Source organism: Camelus bactrianus, chromosome 32, assembly GCF_048773025.1.
Source record: "Camelus bactrianus isolate YW-2024 breed Bactrian camel chromosome 32, ASM4877302v1, whole genome shotgun sequence".
Classification (NCBI taxonomy): domain Eukaryota; kingdom Metazoa; phylum Chordata; class Mammalia; order Artiodactyla; family Camelidae; genus Camelus; species Camelus bactrianus.
In genome coordinates this window covers 10,171,534-10,192,285 of record NC_133570.1, presented here as the reverse complement: position 1 = coordinate 10,192,285, position 20,752 = coordinate 10,171,534, and the positions used below count along the sequence as shown (strand labels likewise).

General features: G+C 50.7%; 1 protein-coding gene across 1 annotated transcript in view; it reads left to right on the top strand.

Moving 5' to 3' along the window:
- Positions 1–20,167, top strand: part of SRRM4 (serine/arginine repetitive matrix 4) — a 146,446-nt gene extending 126,279 nt beyond the window's left edge. The window contains exons 9-15 of the mRNA XM_010969559.3: positions 6,520–6,824; positions 8,208–8,411; positions 11,226–11,336; positions 11,889–12,029; positions 13,771–15,479; positions 15,697–17,932; positions 18,294–20,167. Coding sequence (XP_010967861.2) covers positions 6,520–6,824; positions 8,208–8,411; positions 11,226–11,336; positions 11,889–12,029; positions 13,771–14,056 — 1,047 coding nt within the window. The 3' untranslated portion in view covers positions 14,057–15,479; positions 15,697–17,932; positions 18,294–20,167. The remainder of the gene's footprint in view (positions 1–6,519; positions 6,825–8,207; positions 8,412–11,225; positions 11,337–11,888; positions 12,030–13,770; positions 15,480–15,696; positions 17,933–18,293) is intronic.
- Positions 20,168–20,752: the final 585 nt, after the last annotated feature.

Here is a 20,752-nt window from a genome sequence, read left to right as displayed (position 1 = left end):
GAGCTTCACATTGAGGGGGCCAGGAGAATAAAGGGAACGTATATGTTTGTTTTCTCCCAGTGGCCTTGAGTTTGTGAAAAGCAGTTTGTTCCTTTAAAAAAAAAATCATATCTGAGATTGGTGATCCTGACCCAGAAGGGAAGCACTTGTAATAGCTCTGGGGTCTGGATACGGCTTCATGGCTCTGGTCTCCTGGTGGCTTTCCCTGACACCGTCCTGGAGGGATTGAAAGGGCAGAAATGGGGAGGATGGAACAATCCATTTCCTGGTTCTGGAAGGGAGACGTGAAACACACAAGATGCACCATGTTTGTGCTGCTCTCAGAGAGATCCAGGTAGCAGCGAGCACTTAGAGCAGAGGGCCGCAGACGAAGATGTCTCAGGGGCCAGGCAGCTGATAGATGTAAGCTGCAGGGACCCGCACGGGGCCTGGGGCCAGGAATGCTGGTGCCTTGCCTGACAGGGGCAGCTGCAATTACTCACAGCCAGTTATTACCAAGCAGGAATGGGGACTCAGTGTTGCCAGATCTTCCTATTTTTCAGCATGAACTAGAAATAGGGTTGTTATGTGAATCTGCCCCACTCTGTAATGTTGACAGTTCATTCAAATTTACTGTCGAACATGAATTTGTTTAGCTCCTAAGTGGGTGAAAGAAAGCGTATCTGAAACAAAGTGTAACACAGCCTGCCAGTTTTCCAATGGTGATTTGGAGTGTTGAGACAGATGCTGTCTGCTTATATCCCCTCACCCTCCCCACCTCACACACTGCCGACTTCCAGCTACCGGGTAATGTTCTCTGGCTGCCAGAGACCATTGTGCTGGGCTGTGTGGCAGCTTGGACCTACTAGAGAGTTGACACCCCCGGGGAGCAGCCTTTAACCCATGAGCGGTGGGGAATTGATGTATCAATACCCCAGCTCCCTCCTTGGTTGGGATTAACTCTGAAGCCAGTTCTGCACTGGTTCCCAAGTGTCCTCCAGCTGGTTTGATAACAGATCTTAATCTGGATCCTTCTCTCCCCCATCTCATTGCCTCACTCCCCTATAGAGGCTACTGGACCTCAAACTGCTAGCATCCAAATTCCTGTCTCAGCTTCTAGGAGAATCCTTTTGAAGACAGGTGTTATTTCACTTGGTGATTAAGCCAATCTTACAGGAACTGAATTTTCACGCCAAGCTCCCCTCCCCCCACCGATAGGCCTTTGTGAAGACATAAAAGGAAGGGCAAGGCTGAGTTGGAGGAAGGGGTCAGAGTGGACCAAAGAAGAAAGCCCTGGTTTGAGGGTCCCAGGTCTTAAACGGGGGTCCCCGGTACCAGGAGGGCATTGTTCCTGGACAGCGCTGGGTCTAGGATGACTCCTCCCAGCAGGCGTCTTGAGGACCCTTTTGCAGCTAGGCTGGGGATACGGGGGCGGAGATCAGTTATGTGATTAGAAGAGAAATTCCCAACGGATGAAGAAGAACTCCTCAAAGATGAATTCTGAGAGACAGGGAGGAGCAGGGGCGAGCCGTGCTCTCAGGTCAGCATCCAGTGGGCAGCAGTTTGCATCTTACGTGGTGGAGTGGGAGTGAGTATCTGACTAGGAAGGAGACACTCAGGGACAGGACACAAGGGCAAGAATTCTTGCAAGAGCACAGAGGCCTCTGTTGTCTGCCTGTCATGATGTCCTTGACTTGAAGATCTGCTCTGCATTGTCTTGGCATCACACCCACACACACACACCCCCACACACACAGTCTGCCTTCGGCTCCCCTCGATTGTATCTTTCCTCCTCTGTGTGGGGTGAATGCAGAGCTCTGGAGAAAGTGGAGTCTGAGGCTAAGAGCCTATTAAACTATCCAGACATCCCTACTGAATTGACTAAGACGTCTCTACCACCTGGAAATATAGACACAGACCGTCAAGACTTGTCAAAACAAAACCAAGTAGAGCTCAGCTGGGAGAAGCTGGAGTGAATGTCATCAGGCCACCACCTCTCGCCCCGACCCTCAAAATAATCCTTTAAGCAAGTCAAACAGAGTGAGAAGATTTGCATACCCAGCACCTGCTTGGGATGTTATGTTCTGCTGGTTGTGCCCCGTACAGGGGTGACTGGCTTTAGAGTTAAACCCCACCTACCTTCCCTTTGTCAATGCAGCTGAGAAAACTGACTTGGGGCGGCTTCAGCCCACATAAAGGTGTTGTCTTTTTTCTCATTGGCCAGAGGGGGTGCTGTTTCCTAATTCCTGATCCAGGAGGAGACCTTTGTAGCGTCAGAACAAAGTCACTGTGTGGGCCAGCAGCCCTGTGATGTGCAAGTGGCCAGACCCAGTGCATCTTTTAACCTGAACTCCCGAAACAGCTGAGGGTGGCAAAGGCGGGAAGGAGACGCAGCACCGCTTGGCTCCTCTGTAAGGGTCCTCAGGTCTGGAACGTCTCACCTTAGCCTGGAACTTGAGTATCTGTTGATGGTGCCCCCGTGTGCTTTCTCGGAGGGCCCTAGGTCTGAGGAGGGCTGGGAGGAAGAGCCTGCTCTCTGCCACAGGCCAGGACACAAAACTTGATCCTAGAGGTTCTCTCTGGCTCACATACCCAGCCCTGAGCTGCTCTCAAGACCCCAATTTTCCAGCCAGGGGCCCACCTACTTTCCTAGAATTATCTTGAGTGTGCTGGAGGCCAGTTCCTCCTTTAAAATCCATTTAATTTCCCAAGTTGGCATTCACTCTGTTGGACCCCAACAAGGCCTGGTCACCCAGCTATCTCCACCAATGAGTTAAGTTAGGATGGGTCCAGGCTTCCAAGCTCAAACTTCTAAGCAGCTTTGTTCATTCAGCAAGATTTACTGAGCACCTTCTCTGTGCCAGGTACTGGTGGGTAGAGCACTGAACCAGTCATGCATGGTCTCTACCTTCAACAAGCTCTCACCCAGATGCAGAGGCAGGCGGTAAAACAAGCAGTTACCTCAGGGAGTAACAGTACTGTGGCAAACAGAAGCCACTCATTTTTGAATGAGTGAATGAATGAAAGAATAAATGGAAGAAAGAGATTTATGCTATCCTGGCCTGGGGCTCAGAAAGGACTTTCTAGAGGAGGTGATATATAAACTGGAGGGTGAGTAACTTTAGCCATGTGAAGTGAGGAAGAGGGAGGAAATGTTCTAGATGGGGGGGTGGCATGTGCAAATGGCCTGGGGTTGGGAGAGCAAGCTGTAATGGCGGAACCAAGAGAACTTTATCCAGTCAATTGGCTTAAGGCTGTGGGGGGCCAGGAGGTGTATGGAAGAGATGAGGTCTGTGGAGGATGCAGGGCTGGTTTGTAAAGGGCATTGTCACAAATGTCAAAGAATTTAGATCCATCCAAAGAAATGAGACTTCTGAACAAGCAGGAGAAGATGGTATTTTCAGGCACCAGGATCAACGCAAGGAGAATATTTCATTAGTACCTTTGTCTCTGTTTGCCAGTGATGATGGAAAAGCACGATGTTTTATGGAGTTTTCAATTCAAATCACACAAGTTACATGTGGAGAGTAGTCACAGTCAGGTAGGGACACTCTGAAAGTGGCCCCATGAGCTCAGAGTGTGGGATTGAGGACGTGAAAAAGGCAAAATCCCCTTCTATATCCACTAGCCCCGAGCAGCCTTCTGCTCAGGACATCCTGGCCCCTGGGGACCCATGGTGCAACAGGGCACATGCTGTGAAATTAGTAGTCAAGGTGGGAACGGCCTAGCCTAGGGGCTAGCCAGCCAGCCAGCCACAAGATAATGGAAATCATCATACTCATAGGCCCATTCACTCGAGTTATAGTCCAGCCTGGTTCCCTCCAGGACGGCTTGCCTCATTCACTCGTGATATACTGGCTACGAAACATTCACCATCTCTGAGGCAAAGCTTCCATGAGCCCATCCCCAGATCAAGCCCCAGCCTGAGATCCCAGGTCCCAGGGTCCAACTGTCTGGCATGATGCTTCCTCATTCTCCCGACAGAGGCGATGGAAATGCACATGTTGCCACCGAACTCCCAGAGGTGGGAAAAATATGGTATCCAACCTGCAAACGGGAAGACCAAAAGGAGCTGAACGGGACAAAGGGCCTTTACCTTAATTTTTAAAGAAGTCTCACTCTAGAAAACCCTACTTGGGCAACGTCATTTTGAAGTCCCTTGTCCCACAGCAAAGCTAGGCAGATTGCCAAGCAGAAACAGTGGTAACTGTGCTGGGTGGAACCTGGTAAAGCTGGATCGTCACCTTGTCTGTGTGCAGAGCCTCCTGGGAGAATCCACAAAGGAAATCCCGCCTCCCCAGCTCCAGGAACTGACGTCCTGAGCTGGTGGCATCGTCTCGGTCATTCTCACAGTTGTGGTGTTTCTGTATCTCCCCCTCATGAACGACTGCTGAGAAGGCAGAAAAAATTCCTTAAGAAAGCCCAAAAAGCCCCCTTCTTTAGGCCCAAGGAGCACGGGAGAAACTGGGCTGGGGGAAGCAGGCTTTTGATGGTGAGACCGCACTCACGTTTGTAGGGCCTGGGACAAGCGTCTAAGAGGGCCACATACTATAGCTATAAATGTTTATAAATCAAGCCAGCAAACTTTAGATGACATACGTCCCCTTATCTTGGCAAACATACTTTTGAAATGATCTGGAAGGTCAGATTTAGATTTAGAATCTCAGACCCCTTGAGTGCCAGGCCACAACATGGCAGTGTGGGGAGAATCTGCCCTGGAGCCCTGGCCCCTCCCTTTCTCCCCTGCCCCGCATCCTGCACCCTCCAACAGGGTGATGGACCTCCCTCCCACACGTGCACGTGGACACCTCAGCCCAAACACCCAAGTTCTGTTCACATGGCCATGCTTGCCCCTAGGGATGTGCGCACTTGAAGCATGGTCTACCCCTGGGAGAACAGATCCAAGGATGAGCCTGGAAGCGGGCTCAGGGGCCATTTGAACAGAATGATGGGATTTCAGGTACCCAGAGAGTAATCTCGGTGCCGGGGGGGTGTAGTTTCCAAGTGGTGCCTTCTTAGCCCCACAAATTTCTCACCCCCTGGAGATGGTTATCGCTGGAGGACACCCAGCGCAGAGGTCCCTCTTCTGTGGTACTGTTGGTGGGGACCAGAACCAAACCCTCTATGTCATCCCAGCCAGAAGACTGGTCTGAATGTTTAAAGAAAACCATCCATTGTGCTTCTAAATCCACTGTAGCCTTCCCGAGGGCTGGCTCTCCATCACCTCCTTTGTTCCTTGATCTGTCCTAGATCAGCCCCACACAGGATCCTGGAGACCCCTCCTCATTCCCAATCACCCCAAAAGCCCCCCCAGAGCCATTTGTTGGAAGCACACCCTCCCTGTGTCTGTCCTTCCCCCCCATCCCTGGTCTTGACACCTTAAGATAGATGCCAACTCCAGCCGCCATTTGCGTTTTCAGCAAGGGTTTCTTGATCCAGCTTGGGTGTGAAGGGACTGACGAGGTTAGCGTTGATGGCTTGAGGTCCCCTGACTGAGGAAACCAACCGGAAGTGATGCTTCACCTGTCAAGAACACTGAAAAGGCAAAACCCAAAGCTCAGGGCCAAGTGTGAGGATGTACAGAAAGGTGTGTGTTTTTTCTTGTCATTTGCGACTCTAATGATGGACTCACCTTGCCCGCTCTTCCCTTTCTCTTACACCTTACCTACCTACTAAAGGAGGAGTTCTTGCTTGGTAAGTGGATATAATCCGCAAAGACATGAGAGAATTTATTAGAAGCCAATCAAGAGCCTTAGCTACCTTCTCCAGGGGGAAAAGGACACACGCAAAAATCTGTAGAGAGCTTTTTTTTCATTTGTTTTCAGTCAGACAATTTGACTTCCATTTTTTTTTGTCCCCCCACCTTTCTTTTCCCCTTTAGTTGAAAACTACTAAAATATTATTTTATGACCTTGACTTTATATTAAAAAAATAAATAAAAACCTCTCATCTTTATTTCATTTCTTTTCCCCATGTGATATTTGTTCAGGGTTCTATTCAGGCGACTTTTTCTTTAAACAAAGAAAAGTCAAATTCGTTGAGGATTTGGTTGATATTTAAAATTTTGGCTTTATCTCCTTTTTTGTTTCATTTTGTTTTTAAGTTCCAAGATATATTTTTTCAGGCCCATAGTCTCCTTTCTTTCCCCCACCCTCTTTGTTTATTTTTATTATTGTTTTAGATTAAGGGTGTTTACACCCCCCCCCTTTCTCTTAAGTTGTCTCTTTTGTTTGAGTTAATTCATTAGAAATTAAATTTTGTATAATTTCCTTTTTCTTTTGTTTAATCTGGATCGCATGCTTTTTCTCTGCATGATACCTAAACCTTCCAGTTATCCTAGTAGGGGGTAAAAAAAAAAAAAGATCTCCTTTCTGTGGTATTCTTTCAGGAATTTGTGCTTTTGTTTTTTGGCGTCTCTTCTTTCCTCTCCTCTCTTTCCTTTCGTTACAGTGCATCATGATGGTAAACATTTCTTGGTTTTTTAGACACAGCCCACAGGCCCGGCGCTCAGCCGGGTCCAATGGGTGTTTTTGCTTTCAGATCACTGGGTCGGGGTCTGCTGTTGACCTTTTGACCAAAACAGCCAGCCCGCTCACCACCTCCCGAGGACGCTCCCAGGAGTACGACTCAGGCAACGACACCTCCTCGCCACCCTCCACGCAAATCAGCTCAGCCAGGTCGCGGGGTCCGGAGAAGGGGAGCCCCAGTGGGGGCCTGAACAAGAGCCAGGACCCCAACAGCGGCAACACCTCGGATTCAGGGAACTCCTTCACCACCTCCTCACCCCAGAACAAGGGGGCCACTTTGGAGAACCTCTCCCCCACCAGCAGGGGCAGAGAGTCAAGGTCAGTGCGCCTGGGCAGGAGGAGGGGGTCCCGCCTGGGCGCCGCCATGTCAGTCCGGCGCTGTGCACCACACACGTAGTGTGTTCGTACCGGCCACAGTTTCAGGAAGCTGGTCAAAGGCTTAGCACTAAAGCAGTTAAAAGTTTCTTCCAGGGCACAGCACCTTTGGTCCACAACACATAGCCCGCTTCAGTCCTGCACAAACAGCTTGGCATCCCCACATGGACCTGACCTTGGGTTTGCCTGTCTCCAGACATCCTTGGCTCAGGTCACACCCAAGCTTGGCTGGGAGCCAGGGCTGGATCAGAGCAAACATCAGTGTCTCCAGAAACAGGCAGTGATACTCCCAGATATGTACTGATATATTTCAGAGCAATCTGCGGGAAGTACTGAGAACAGCAATAACAACAACAACAACAACAACAACAACAACAACAATAATAATAGCAGCTACTATTTACGGAGCCCTGACTAAATGCTCAGTACTATGCCAAATGCTTTCCTTAGATAATCTTCCTAAACTCCTTATAAAGCCTTACGGGACTAGTACTATTATACCTCTTTTTTAGCTAATGGGAAAACTGAGGCTCCGCGTAGTTAAGAAACTCAGTTAATGAGATGCTGGCGCACCAGGACTAAAACACAAATCTATCTCCAGAACCGGCATTAAGCCTGCATGGCATGAGCAGTTCCCTGTTTAATTTGATCTACGTGGACAGCCAAATTAAATAATTCAGACCCAGCCTTTCACTTTGAAATAGAAATGATCTTTAAATCCATGGCTATTTATGTCTTGTCAGCTATGAGCAGAGGGCGGAATGGAAGAGACGGCAGCTCTAAATCAGGGGGTCCCTAAACGGTGAAGGCAGGGGCTGGCACGGTAGCAGGGACATGGGCTTTGGAGCTGGACAGATGGGAGTTTGAGACTCTGGGTGGCCTTGCGCAGGTAGCTAGCCCTTCTGAGTCTTCTCTGTAAATAAAGGATATTAAGTGCCAACCTCATAACGTTGTTGGGAGGATTAAATGAGATGATGCTTGTGAAGCGCCCAGGACACTTAGAGGCTCGACATGTTTATTCCACAGCTGTTTATGGATGACCTAGGATGTGTGTATCAGGCTCTGTCCTAGGTGCTGGGAAACAGTGTCCAGAGAGACATGAGTCCTGGTCCCAAGGAGCTCAGTGTCTGGGGGAGCAAGAGGCAAAATTATAAAACCAGCTGAGCCGTCTAGGGTTGGGAGAGGCATTGAGGCTGGGGGCTGTGATAACACACTGGAGGTCCCCCAACCAGACTTACCTCCCAAAGGTAGGGAGGTGAGTATCAGCTCAAGATGCCCCCAGACCAGCGGGCACCCAGTGCTAACATACGTTCTCCCCCCTTGCAGAGGATTTCAGTCACCATGTCTGGAATGCACCGAGGTGAAGAAGTCCAGTTTGGTTCCATCCACAGCCCGGAGCTCCCCCATGAGAGGGTGCTCCCGCAGCTCTTCCTACGCCAGCAGCCACTCCTCCAGTCACTCCTCCCGATCCCCAAACCCCCGGGCCTCCCCCAGGTACACCAGGAGCCGATCCACCTCCTCTGGGAAAAGGTAAGCGCACTTCTGACCTTGGCCCTGCAGCACTTCCCTCCTCAGGGAGCTAGTTAGAGTGACTGGAGATGTCCTTTCAAGACAGACTTCAGTGTGAAGACCCATTCTGTCCATTACTAGCCACTAGCTGGTGGCCTTGTGCGTCAGTTAACCTCTCTGAGCCTTATTTCCTTGCCTGCAAAATGAAAACCTGAAAACCATAACAATATTTACCCTGAAGGATTGTTCTGAGGACTATAAAACATTTAGATCAGTTCTTGGAACATAATATCAATTTTGATTGTTTTTATTGGCATGAGGATGAGCTCATGTGCATCAGTTATCTTCCAGGGCATAAAAATCACCCCCAAACTCAGCATCCTTAACAATAAGTAGTTACTTCGTTTCTGATTCTGTGCGCCAGTGGTTTGGGCTGGGCTCAGCAGAGTGGTTCTTCTGAACTCATGCCTGTTTCCTCCATCAGCTGGTGGTTGGTTGGGGGCTGCCTGGTTTGGATGTCCCCGGCTGATTCATTTCTCTCCATGTGGCCTCACGTATTCCAACAGGCTTGTCTGGGCTTATTCACATGGTGATGACAAGGCTCCAGGAGAGAGCAGTAGTATGCAGGGATTCCTAGGATTGGAACAGACATGACTTCTTCTGCCACTGTCTTAGCCAGAGCAAGTCACAAGATCACAACCCAGATAGAAGCAAGGGGTGCTCCTCTTAATGGAAGGAGCTGCAATGTCACATCACAAGGAGCATGGATACAGAGAGAAGGATTGTGCCCATTTTTGCATTTTACCACTCAATTCCAATAACCATTGGTTATTGCTTGATTTTCCCAACTGGAATAATGATATAGCAGAATGCAGAGATGTGAGATCTCAGGAATTGGAAGATTCCATCCAATCTAATCAGCTCATGGCTTCATGGAGTCCAGCTTCCCTCTATAAACAGGAATTTTCCAACAGCGCCCTGGCTGTTCCTCTTTTGCAACCATGCAATCGAAAAAGAGTTGCTTACTTAGGTGATTACTTCAAAGCCAGTTCATTTCAAATAAGGAGGCAAGGAAGCTGCCAGAAATATTCAACATGGTAGATGTATAAATAGAAGAGCAAATTAAGTTAACAGGGAAAAATAGGAGAGAAATAAAATTAAATCAGGAGGAAGGTTAAGTGCCAGAGGCCTGTCCTACCATTCTGTACAACCTTCTGTATCTGTGGGTTTCACATCCCTGGTTATGAAAGGCCAATATGTTCATTATACTGTACCATTATATATAAGGCCTTGAGCATCTGCAGATTTTGGTATCCTCGGGGGCTCCTGGAACCAATCCCCTATAGATACCAAGGGATGACTAGAGTTGCTCTGGAGGTGGGCTGCAAATGTGACTCAGAGCTCCCCGGCAGACAAAGCAAAAAGGGAGATTGCCCCGTTACATTGTTAACAAAAAAGATAGAATTGGAAACCAGTTGCTTGGAAGAGCAGTTATTTCTGATTTTTAAGTATGAAAACTGCCTCCTATGGCTCCACAGAAAAGGGACACTATGTGGTGTAGGGGATAAACATGCCTGATATCCTTTCAATGTGTCCAAAAATATGTTTCATCTTGACTCTTTTTATAACATCTCTCAATGTATAGCCAAAGAGCAGGTTGGCAAAAGCAAATTTTCGAGGGGCCATAGCCACTGTCCCAGGGCACTAAGATTGGAGGAGCTGCTCCTTGTCCAGACTCCTTTCATCACCCTGGGCAGCATGTAAGAACAGAGTCCCAGGGCAGTATTTAATGGGCATAGTTATTATGATCACCTAAGAAAGCAGGAGAAGACTCAGGAACACCTAGGTGAGGGCAGTTGATAGCAAGAATTCTTTTCAGATTGAAAGGAGTAGATAGGAAAATTTTGCTAGTGTTCCTGGGAGGGAAAGCTGACAAAAACAGAGCATGAGAGAGTGTCCCTCCTGCTCATTCTTGTGCCCATAGCAGACATTGCTAATCCATCACAGCCCTCTTTCCCACTGAGCACGTGGCCATGTAATCCCTCCCAGTCCTGGCAGTAACTACTACCCGATCAAATAGCATATGTGAGATGAAACTATTGGAGAAAGAAGGGTAGACACTCCTGGGAAACCGGTAGAGAAACCAAGGGAGTAGTTTTCTAAAAGTGGGAGGCATTAGCAGAGAGGGAAGAAGACTGCAATAGTAATTTGGATGCACAACAACATAGTCTAGCAGACGTCAGGAGCACTTTGTAGCCAAACAGACCTGGGTTCAAATCCCTTACCAGCTGAGTGACCTTGAACAAATTACATCACCTTTCTGTGCCTCTGTTTCCCATGTATAGAATGGGATTGATCACAGTACCTAATCCTAGGATCTGCTGAGGATTAAAGGAGGTAATACACACAAAACATTAGTTCAAAGTCTGGCACATAGTAAATATCTAACAATCATAGCTAACATTTCCTGTGTGCTGGCTCTGTGCCAAGATGCTAAATGATTTACCCTAGTTTACTGACAATTTACAATTCTATAGGGTAAGTACCATCACGCCCATTTTACAGATCAGAAAACAAAGGCACAGAGACATCACCTGCCCAAGGTCACACAGCCTGTGAGTGGGCAGGATGGTAAGAACTCAACAGGAGGAAGCTGTCGTATTATTATTAACCATCCAAAAGGGAGGGGATTTCATTCTCAGGTAAGGGCTTGGTTCCTGTGCCTGGCCTCCAGAAATAAAAAGGCCTGGGGACCGGTTGAATACAACGCTAGACAGACAGGACGACCCTTGCGGAGCTCAGCAGGCTCGGCAGAGGCTGTCTCCCCACCTCCAGGTCCTCCTCACGCTCTCCCAGCTACTCCTCCAAGTCTGGCAAGAGGAGCCCGCCTGGCAGAAGCTCTCGATCCCGCCGCAGCCCCAGCTACTCCCGCTATAGCCCCAGCAGGTACCGCCCCGCCCCCCGGGACTGACCCCGCCCCTCGGGCTAGGCTCCGCCTCGCCGACTCGCCTCTCTGGAGCATTTCCCAAGCCCCGCCCTTTCCTCGCAAGTCAAGCCCTACGGATGGGGAGATGATTAAGCACCCTAGTGGTTCCCTTTGTCCTATTGGGAATGGCAGTGAGGCCCGAACCACATCTTTGGAGTCCTAATGTCCTCACTCTAAATATTCCGACAGCCACACGTCAGAATTCACATCCCCAGCTCTGCGCCTCTTCACACACCTAAAACGACCCCTCATCCCTGTGTTCTGATTCTTACTCTGCACCTGGGCCCACCTAACTTTCTCATCCTCACGCCTGCAATACCCACCTTCAAAGGCCGACGCCCTGACACATGCCCAGCCGCACCCCCTCACCTCAGCCCCACGCAGACCGCATCCCCTGCTACAGACGGGTGGAGGGTACAGGTTAGAAGTGAGTGCCCCTCTCCCACTCGCTCACACGGAAAAGCCAGCCCACACCAATTCGCTAGTAACGCCCCCTCACCGCACCCCTTCAGGGAGCGGGACCCCAAGTACAGCGAGAAGGACTCGCAGCAGCGGGAGCGCGAGCGAGCTCGTCGGAGACGCCGGTCCTACTCGCCCATGCGGAAGCGCCGGAGAGACTCCCCGAGCCACCTGGAGGCGCGGAGGATAACGAGGTGAGGCCAGGTGGGCCGGGGTACCGTCTCCACCTTCACTGCCGCCCTCTTCCCACACGTTCCGGCCTCAAGCTCTACCCAGGCCTCCTTAGGGCTGGATTTCAGTATTGTGGGAACTCAGGGACCTCCCCAACCATTGAAAAGAGGTTTCTGTTCGAAGCCTCTGTCTGAATGAACACCCCGAACACCAGCCTGGGAGAAGCGGGCATGGCCTAGGACGGGGTGGGGCGGGGCTAGAGTGGGATTGCTGTGTGGAGGGGGTGGGGAGCAGCCTGAGGAATCCGGAGTGGCGGGAAAGGTGTGGCCGGAAAATGGATGCGGCTGGGGCCAGGGAGGCAGAGCTGGGCCATAGACTGAGGTCTGGCCTGGAAGCGGGGGCCAAAGCAAGGAATAGAACCGGACTTGGACTCTGGGTGGAGCCAGGCAATGGCCACAGACCTCCACCTTCAGACCCACACGCCCAGATGCAAGGCTTAAGAAGACCCATGTGTAATTATACCGAGAACCAAGTGTAAAGGGGCAGACAGCGCTGTTTAGGTGCCAGAAGGACTTGGAAGGAGGCCTGGTGGGTAAGGGAGAACGCATGCCGTGGAGTGGAGTCCTGGCTGTGCCACTTTCCAGGTGAGCTGGGGAAGTCTCTTCACCTCCCAGAATCTCAGTTTCCTCACCCATGAACTATTGGAGGAAATAACTCCCAGGAGTATCACAAGGACGAAATGAAAGGGGACAAAGATATGAATGCACCAGAACCCACTGTGTGCCATCGTGAGGGACTGAATGGTCATACTAGGTGGAAAAGGTGTCTATAACGCGTGGGGTCTTAGATGAGAAGAGCCTAGAAGAGAAGCCTGAGGTCTGAGTGGAAACAAATTTCTCAGGCTTTGAAATGGAGAGAATGGCTGAGTGCTGCCTTAAAAATGGCTCTTGACAATCAGTTGGCCTTCCTCCTGGCTCTCCAAGGGTCACTCAGTCCAGAGTCCCACAAAGAAAGGGGGAACCTGGCTGCCCAGTGCTTCCTCCCTGGAGGTGACCAGGAGGAGGAAAAAGACAGTGAGACAGGGTGACGGTGTCATCTACTCAGATGTCTCACACAATACCCTGCATTGGCCTAGCACAGAAGGGAGTCCCTACACCCACTGCCTTAACTTTCAGAGGTGTCCTTGGGGTGAACTTGGAGGAAGGCTGAGATAAAGAGAGTGGCATTTCCAGAAGACTCTGGTTTCCTTCCTCAGCCCCAAGTAGTACGTATGGATGAACCCATTCAGAGTTTCCCAGACTTCAGTCACCCACCACGTGTGCCTCCTCTGCTTATTAAGTGTACTATTTACTTAATTTTCTTTAAATAGAAATGCCCCTTTTTAGAGGTCCATACATTTATTTCTAAAGGAAACTTGATTCTCTACAGGAAATGGAAAATCAGCCATTTGCCATATATAGAATATCCTAGTAAAAGTAAAAATAGCAAAACAAAACTATGATTAAAGTTTAGATGTAGATTTTGTTGCCAGCTGGAGGGTCTCTCTGAGCCCAGCCTCGCTGTGTTAAAAAAGGGAGACTATCACTTAAAGCATACCAGCCCTAGACTGAGACCACCTTGATGTTCTCAGGACCACAAGAGAAGTCTAAGGGGAAATTTTTTTCCTAAGGGACTGGGAAGTGCCTCTTGGGACGATGCTGGTGCTCCCTGGGTTGAGGCTGGGAGGAGTCTTGCCCTCATGCATTCTCCCTCTGGTCTCTGCAGTGCCCGGAAACGCCCCATCCCCTACTACCGGCCCAGCCCCTCTTCGTCCAGTGGCCTCAGCAGCACCTCCTCCTGGTACAGCAGCAGCAGCAGCCGCTCAGCCAGCCGGAGCTACTCCCGCAGCCGCAGCCGCGGCCGCAGCCGCAGCCGTAGCCGGACCCGCACGAGCAGCAGCTGCAGCTCCCGCAGCCCCAGCCTGGGCTCCCGCAGCCGCAGCCGCGGCCGCAGCCGGAGTCGCAGCGGGAGCTACAGCTCTGCGGACAGCTACTCCAGCACGAGGCGCTAAGCACCGGCCCTCCTTTGAGCCAACTGCCTGCAGGGGCCCCTTTCTCTCTGCCAGCCTCCCCTACTCCCTGCCCACCCTGCATTCTCCCTGGTGACAGACATTGAGGGCTCCCGGGCCCCGTCCTTCCTGCGCTCCTGGGGAGGAGAAAAAGAGGGTATCAGGGCTTCAGCCTCTATGTCGAGCTGCTGAGAGCCTCCACCGCACCACCCTGGGGTTCAGTTCAGGCCTGAGCTTATGGGCAGAACCACCTTCTGTTGGCACCAAAAAAACCTCAAAGGTTTGTAAGAAGCAATGGGCCCATGATTCAAAAGTTTGGGCCTGGCCAGGAAAATGTAGAGAGTTCTTCTAACCCACTGCTCGCAGGAGGCATTCAAAGGCCAGTGGTAATTCGTCACATCTGCCCTCATTCTCCCCTCATCCAGTCTCCTGGCTGCACGTGTATGGACCCCCAAAGGGGTAGGGGACGGAGATGAGAGGAGGCCAGGGACAGCTCTGGCCCAGAAGAGGGGCCCAGGCCTTTCACTTCCCCACTTAGGCCGGAGCAAAAGCTGGACGGCTGTTGGGTCCTAGAGCAGGGGACATGGACATTTCAGTTGGTGGGAGGTGTCGGGAGATGGGGGATGGACTCTCCAGTCACAGAAGCAGAAAGGAGGGGGGTCAATCTGCTGCTCCCAGTGTCTCAGCATCTCCAGGAAGAAGAGCCCAGCAGTTCCTAGCCATGGAGAGGCCGTCACACGACTTACACAAAATGCCTTTTGGCTGTTCACAGGGGCCCTGTGACCTCTGAGAAAGGACACAGTGGACGGTTAGGACAGCTTGGTCTGTAGCCCCACTTCCCAAATTTGCCTCAGCCCCATTAGCTGGCACCCACTTAATTCCACGGGACCATCTGCTGCACATTCCTCAGTGCCATGGCCAGCTGCCAGCCCCAGCGCCAGCCAGTCTGGCCTTACCCTCCGGTTGGCGCCTGCCTGCCCCCTCCCCATGGCCCAGACTGCCACGCCCTGGAGCCTACCCAGTGCAGCCAAGCACCCACCCACCCACCCACCCTGAGCCTAAGTCATCCCCTTTGCCTCTCAGGAATTTTGCCAGAATGGGGCACAGCAGCTCAGGTTTGGGGGGAAAGATCCAAATCTAGAGAGTCTGGGGGGAAAGGGGCTTGAATGTTCTGTAGCTCCCACTGGTTCCAGAGTTTCCTAGCAGCCTGGGAAAGCCCCGCCTTCATTTCTGCCTCACCCCACTTCCCACCTCCCCGCCCTCCCCAGGGCTGGGCAGTGAGGGTAAGCTGATCTCTAAAACACAAATACCACCAGCTGCTTCATCCACGGAAGGCACTGAGAACAGGGGCATGAGGGAGAAAATCCTTAAAATAAACTCTTGGGCATCCCCCTCACCAGCTGACTGGCTTTCCGGGGCCTTGCGGGTGAGTTTCAAGTTTGTGGTGGCAACAGCAGCCAGGACAGGGCAGGGAGGGAGAGAGAGCGAGAGAGGACAGCTCCCAGCTTTGGATCCTGGGGCTTTGGGAAGCAGGGACCAAACATTCTTTATACCTTACACCCCAGGGGGGAAACATGTGAAAAAAAATCCTTTTTCTTGGAAGCAGCGACATTCCCCCTCCTTGGTCTTTCCCATCACATCAGCCCCTAGGACCAGAGGCTGCCCTGCAGCCACCGAGAAAGTTCCTCCTCCATCGGGAGAGCAGAACCAGGTGCCGGCAGCAGTGGAGGACCTGGTCTTTCCATGATGCTCTCTGGCCCAGACCTGGGCCCCACCTCCCCCGCCAAGACTAATGGATGCCAGTGCTGTCGCCGCAGAAGGCCTGATGGCAGGTGCCTGGGACGGGGCCGGTGCCCTGGGGGGGCATGTACAGCAACTGTAAATAACCCTCTTCCCCACCCAGGAACCCAGACTGGAATCCAGTCTCCCTTCATGGAGACAAAGGCTTTCCGGAGCCACAGAGCCTCCTTAGCAGGACAGCAGTGAGAGGCCTGAGAGCCTCCTACCCAGACTGCCTTCCTTCGAGCAACTCCAGGGGACCGCTTTGCCTGGCGCTCCTAGCAAACCTCTTATTTATTTTATTTATTTATCTTTATTTATTTATTTATGTAACCTCTCTCTCTTTCTCTCTCTCCCTCGGTTGCCATTAGCAGTATTCAACTATTTATTTATTTATATGGAGAGCGTGTGCGTATGTGTGTTTGTGTGGTTGGGGAGGAGGGAGGACTCCCAGATGATTTTTGTGCAACTCTCTTTTGTCTTCCTCACGTCTCTATGGATGGGATTTGAGAGGTTGGATGTGGGTGGGGATGTTGGCCCTTTTCCTTAAAGGCGAGACCCACAGGGCTCTAACCCCGGGACGTCCTGGAGGTGGACCAGAAGCACTTCAGTTCGTGACTCAGTCCACATCCAGTGAAGTTCAGGTCTGCATCCCAGCATCTGGCGCACCAGCTCCCTGACTGATGTATCAAAAACGTGACGTATCAAAAACGTGCGAACAGCCAAGAGGCTTATGTGCTAAGGTGCTGAACGGACACAATGGAGTCACAGCTCATGTGGGGTTTGGAGTCTAAAGTTAGCATCTAAGGCAAAAGTTGCAGAAAGGCCTTTAGGGAGGCACAAGATGTGCACATCTTAATCTCACACTTGTTCCAGAGTATATATCAGTGGGCGAGATCATTTGCTTTTTTGAGCATACCTCATTGGTTTGATGCAAGCTACACATGCTTCTGACTCTCCCTTAGCTAATTTCTCCCTTCTGAGATCTCAAGGCTCTTCTGTGGACACACCTGCCTTGTGACCAGATATCACCCATCCTGGGAGAGAGATACACGAACCCAAAGCTGAAGCCTTTTGCCATGATCTCGGGAGAGAGTACATAGCTATTTTGAAATGAGAAAAGAAAACAAACAAGATGAAAGGAGCAGCCAGAGGTTCTCCCCCCACCACCACCACCACCGAGAAGGTCATTTCGGAACCTGTCTTGGGAACCAGGATCCTGAAGTCTTCACCAGTCTTGCCTCTCTGACCAACTAGCAGTGTCTTCTGACTGCTGGCTGGCGACGGCTCCTGCCCTTTCCAAAGTCATGATCTACTGCCTTGAAACGGCCAGTTTGCCTGGACCAGCTTTGGGTTTGGTGAGACTTTTGCAACATTCCTGGTTGTTTCCCTGGCAATGTGACTTTACTCTGCCTTCACCCAAGCAGCCCGATCGAGGGAGTGCCTGTAGCCTGGGCAGAGTGTGCAAGAGCTTACATGCCTCCTGGGGGGGGGGGGGGGATCTCTGTCCCTCCCTGTCACTTGGTGTGTTTCTATAATTTCCTTTACATTTCCTTCTCCCCCCCCCCATCCAAAAATAAAACTCTCGTTGGGGCACTGGTAACCTTGTTTAACCAGAACCCCCGATCCCTGGCACTACTGTTCCTCCGCCCACTTCCGCCCCATTACGCTCCTGCTCCCAGGGAGTGAGACAGATCACCTGAAAACTGCTCATGGTGAGGACCTGTTTCTAAAACCAGTATGGAAAATGGGAGGGAGATGTGGCTTGAGGTCGAGCAACATGCAGCCCTTCGATCTTCCTGGGTGTTTCCCAGGTGAGTGGAGCTGGGAAAGCTGCCCCCCTTTTCTGGACCAAAGTCTCCCCCTTTCAGAAGTGGAGGAGTTTTTGAGATACAACCCAGAATGTTAACCCAAGGCCTGGGCAGTTCTTCAGAGACAGAGCGAGTTCACTGAGACTTCAGAGAAAAAAGGAAAACATCCACAGACATTTTTAGGAGGTTCTCAATCTTGAGAGTAACACGGAAAAGCAACAATGTGAACTCCAGTTGATTCAGAAAAGCTAATTCAAGCCCCCACCCAGGAACGTTCTTCTTCATCCAGGTTTGACTGCATTCCTAGCTCCCTCTCTCCCCTTGTCCGAAGGGAAGTCAGTCTTTCAGAAGCAAAAGAATATTAAGATGTTTGAAAGCCTCGAGGGTCTCAGTCCCAGAGAGCCCCTGTCCCTTCAGGTGTCCAGACCCCTCCTCCTTCCCAAAAGGCTTTGCTTGAACAGGATAACGTTTGGGGGGCTCCCAGCGGTTTGAAAGCCCGTTTCTTCTTTTCTCAAGTCCCGCTTTAATCTTCTCTTCTGCTGTATTCCTTCCCACGACTATTCAAAACAGTTGCACGTGCATGTGTCTCGCCCTCATTTTTTTTCTTCTCCAGCTGAATAGAAAATTTTGTCTGATTCAAAACAAAACAGGATTCGTCAAACCACACCCTCTCCTCCATTGATCAACTGTGTCCAGCTGGGAAATTACAGTCGATAACAGCATCATCAAGCAATGTTGTATTGCAACCTCTTCCTTCCCCCTTCTGCACCCACGAGCCGGCGACCTTGATGGAGTTGTCATCTACCCTCTGTGGCTGTTGTTTTGAGTTAATTTTCTTTCTTTCTTTCTTTCTTTCTTTCTTTCTTTCTTTCTTTCTTTCTTTCTTTCTTTCTTTCTTTCTTTCTTTCTTTCTTTCTTTCTTTCTTTCTTTTTAGATTTGTTTTGTTTTGTTTTGTTTTGGTGGTAGTGGTTTTGCATTGTAAATACCATGATGGGGGGGACCCCCTCATCAGAACGTGGCTTGTTTAATAATTTATTTCCTATTTATTGAGTGAAATTGGGAGAGGAGAGGGACCTCCCCCCCCACCTCTTCCCTTCAATTGCTATTGGAAATGGGTCCATCTCTCCGCTCCGGGTGTGGCTGGCTGCAGTGGGGGCATTTATTGCCCACGTAATGAGGGTTAGAATCACCCAGCAAATTGGAATTGGCAGAAACGGAGGCTTCAGTCATACAAATTAAGCTCAAATGGAACTAAAACACTGGTTATCTCCGGGAAAACCTCATTTCGATGGAAATTAATTGAGGAATAAAATGCCTGTGCACGAACTAACTTCTATTAAAAAATCACAACTCCTTGAAAAAAGAAGAGAGAGAGAGAAAGAGCACGAAAATTATAATTCCTTTCCTCTGGCCAAGAAAAGCTATGCCTCATCTTCTAACAAGCTGAGCCAAAGAGACTGGAACAGCATTCCTTCACGATTCTCTTGCCTGTGTGTGTGTGTGTGTGTGTGTGTGTCTGGGTGAAATGGAGAGGATCTTGGGCCTCAGTCTTATCGTCTGTAAAATGGGGCTTGACTTACACTGGAGAGGAGGGGGTTCTAACTCTGATGCTGGGAGTTCCAAACTGTCAGATGTAGGGTCCTTTGTGTCTTCCACTGACTATAGGTTGAAGGGTGTCTCCCAAGGAAGAAAAGAAAAATGTAGGGCATGGACTTCATTTGTAGAGCCGGGGGAGTTGCTGAGTGCTACAGTCGGGTGTGGGAGACCTCTGGGTGCTGCCAGCTGGTAGCTCTTGTGGCCTGGGTTAAAGCCGTATATATAAGCTTCTCTCCAAGCCCAGCCATCCAGCATCATCAGAGGAAAGACCAGGATGGCTTCACTGTGCTCTGGACCACCATGTAGCGTGTCGGGCCATATTTTGTACAATTGTTCATACAAGCCAGTGATGTAGGTCATATTGCCATTTTTCAGATGAGAAAACTGAGGCCCAGGAAGGGGGAACTGACATGCTTGGGCTCCCCTGAGCTCTGATCTGCCCAAATCTGTGCCCCGCGCTCTCCTAGGTGGCTCTTTCTTGCCGGTCCCAGGCTGTGAGGACTTCTCTTTGTGCTGGATTTTTTTCTCTCCCAGTTCCCAGCTGTTTCCTCAAGCAGTCATTGGCCACAGACCTGGTACAATCTACCACATGAGCCCAGGAGGCTTGGTGCACGCAGGGACCATTTCTCCACTTCGGGGGCTGGAACTCGCACCTGGAAAACCCCAAACCAGGGGACCCACCACCAGCCCAGCTCAGCCTGAGCGGCCGGCCTCTGCCCACACACCCTCAACAGAGGGGGAGAAGCTCCTCTGTCCTCCCACATCTTGGGACCCTGGCCTCTACCCAGCGACACAGCGGCCACGGCTTGTTTGATATCTGGTGTCCACGGCTAAGCATAACCTTCCCGAGGTTTCCGATTTTTCAGCCTGTACGAAACATGTCTCTGTTCCAATAAAAGGTCCCATGGTATGGTGTTCTCATACGCAGCCCAGCGTCCTCTGTCTGTGTAGGGTGCCCAGAAGCGGAGGGAGTGGGGCGGGGAGATGGGGACAGAGAGCAGCCAGGCAGTACCTGCCACGGGTCGTCACAAGGCTCATCTCACTCCTTCCCTCTTCCAAACAGACCTGTAAGCATTTTGGTTTCAGATACACATTAGTAACGTCCACCTTTCCCTAAGCCCGTTACACGCATTGTCTTCATCTTCAGCACAACCCTGTATTAGGTGGAGGTATTAGGACCTCCTTTCTACCAAGAAGGAAACTGAGGCCCAGAAGAGCAGAGTCACCTGCCCAGGGCCACGGAGGGATGACAGGATCCAGGCAGACTGACTCCAGACCCCAGGAGGAAGTTCAGTGTAGGGCACTGAACTGGGAGTTCAAAGACCTGGAGTCTAATCTGGACCCTGCCATTACAGCAGGGTGCCACGGAGCAAGGACCACACCCAGTTGGGGCTTGGTTTGTATATTTGTGGAATGAGGACAGTGACAGCTACCTCCCTGGGCAGCTGTGGGAACTCATGGAATGGAGGTTCAAAAAAAAAAAAAGAAAAAGAAAAAGTGATGCATGGAAAC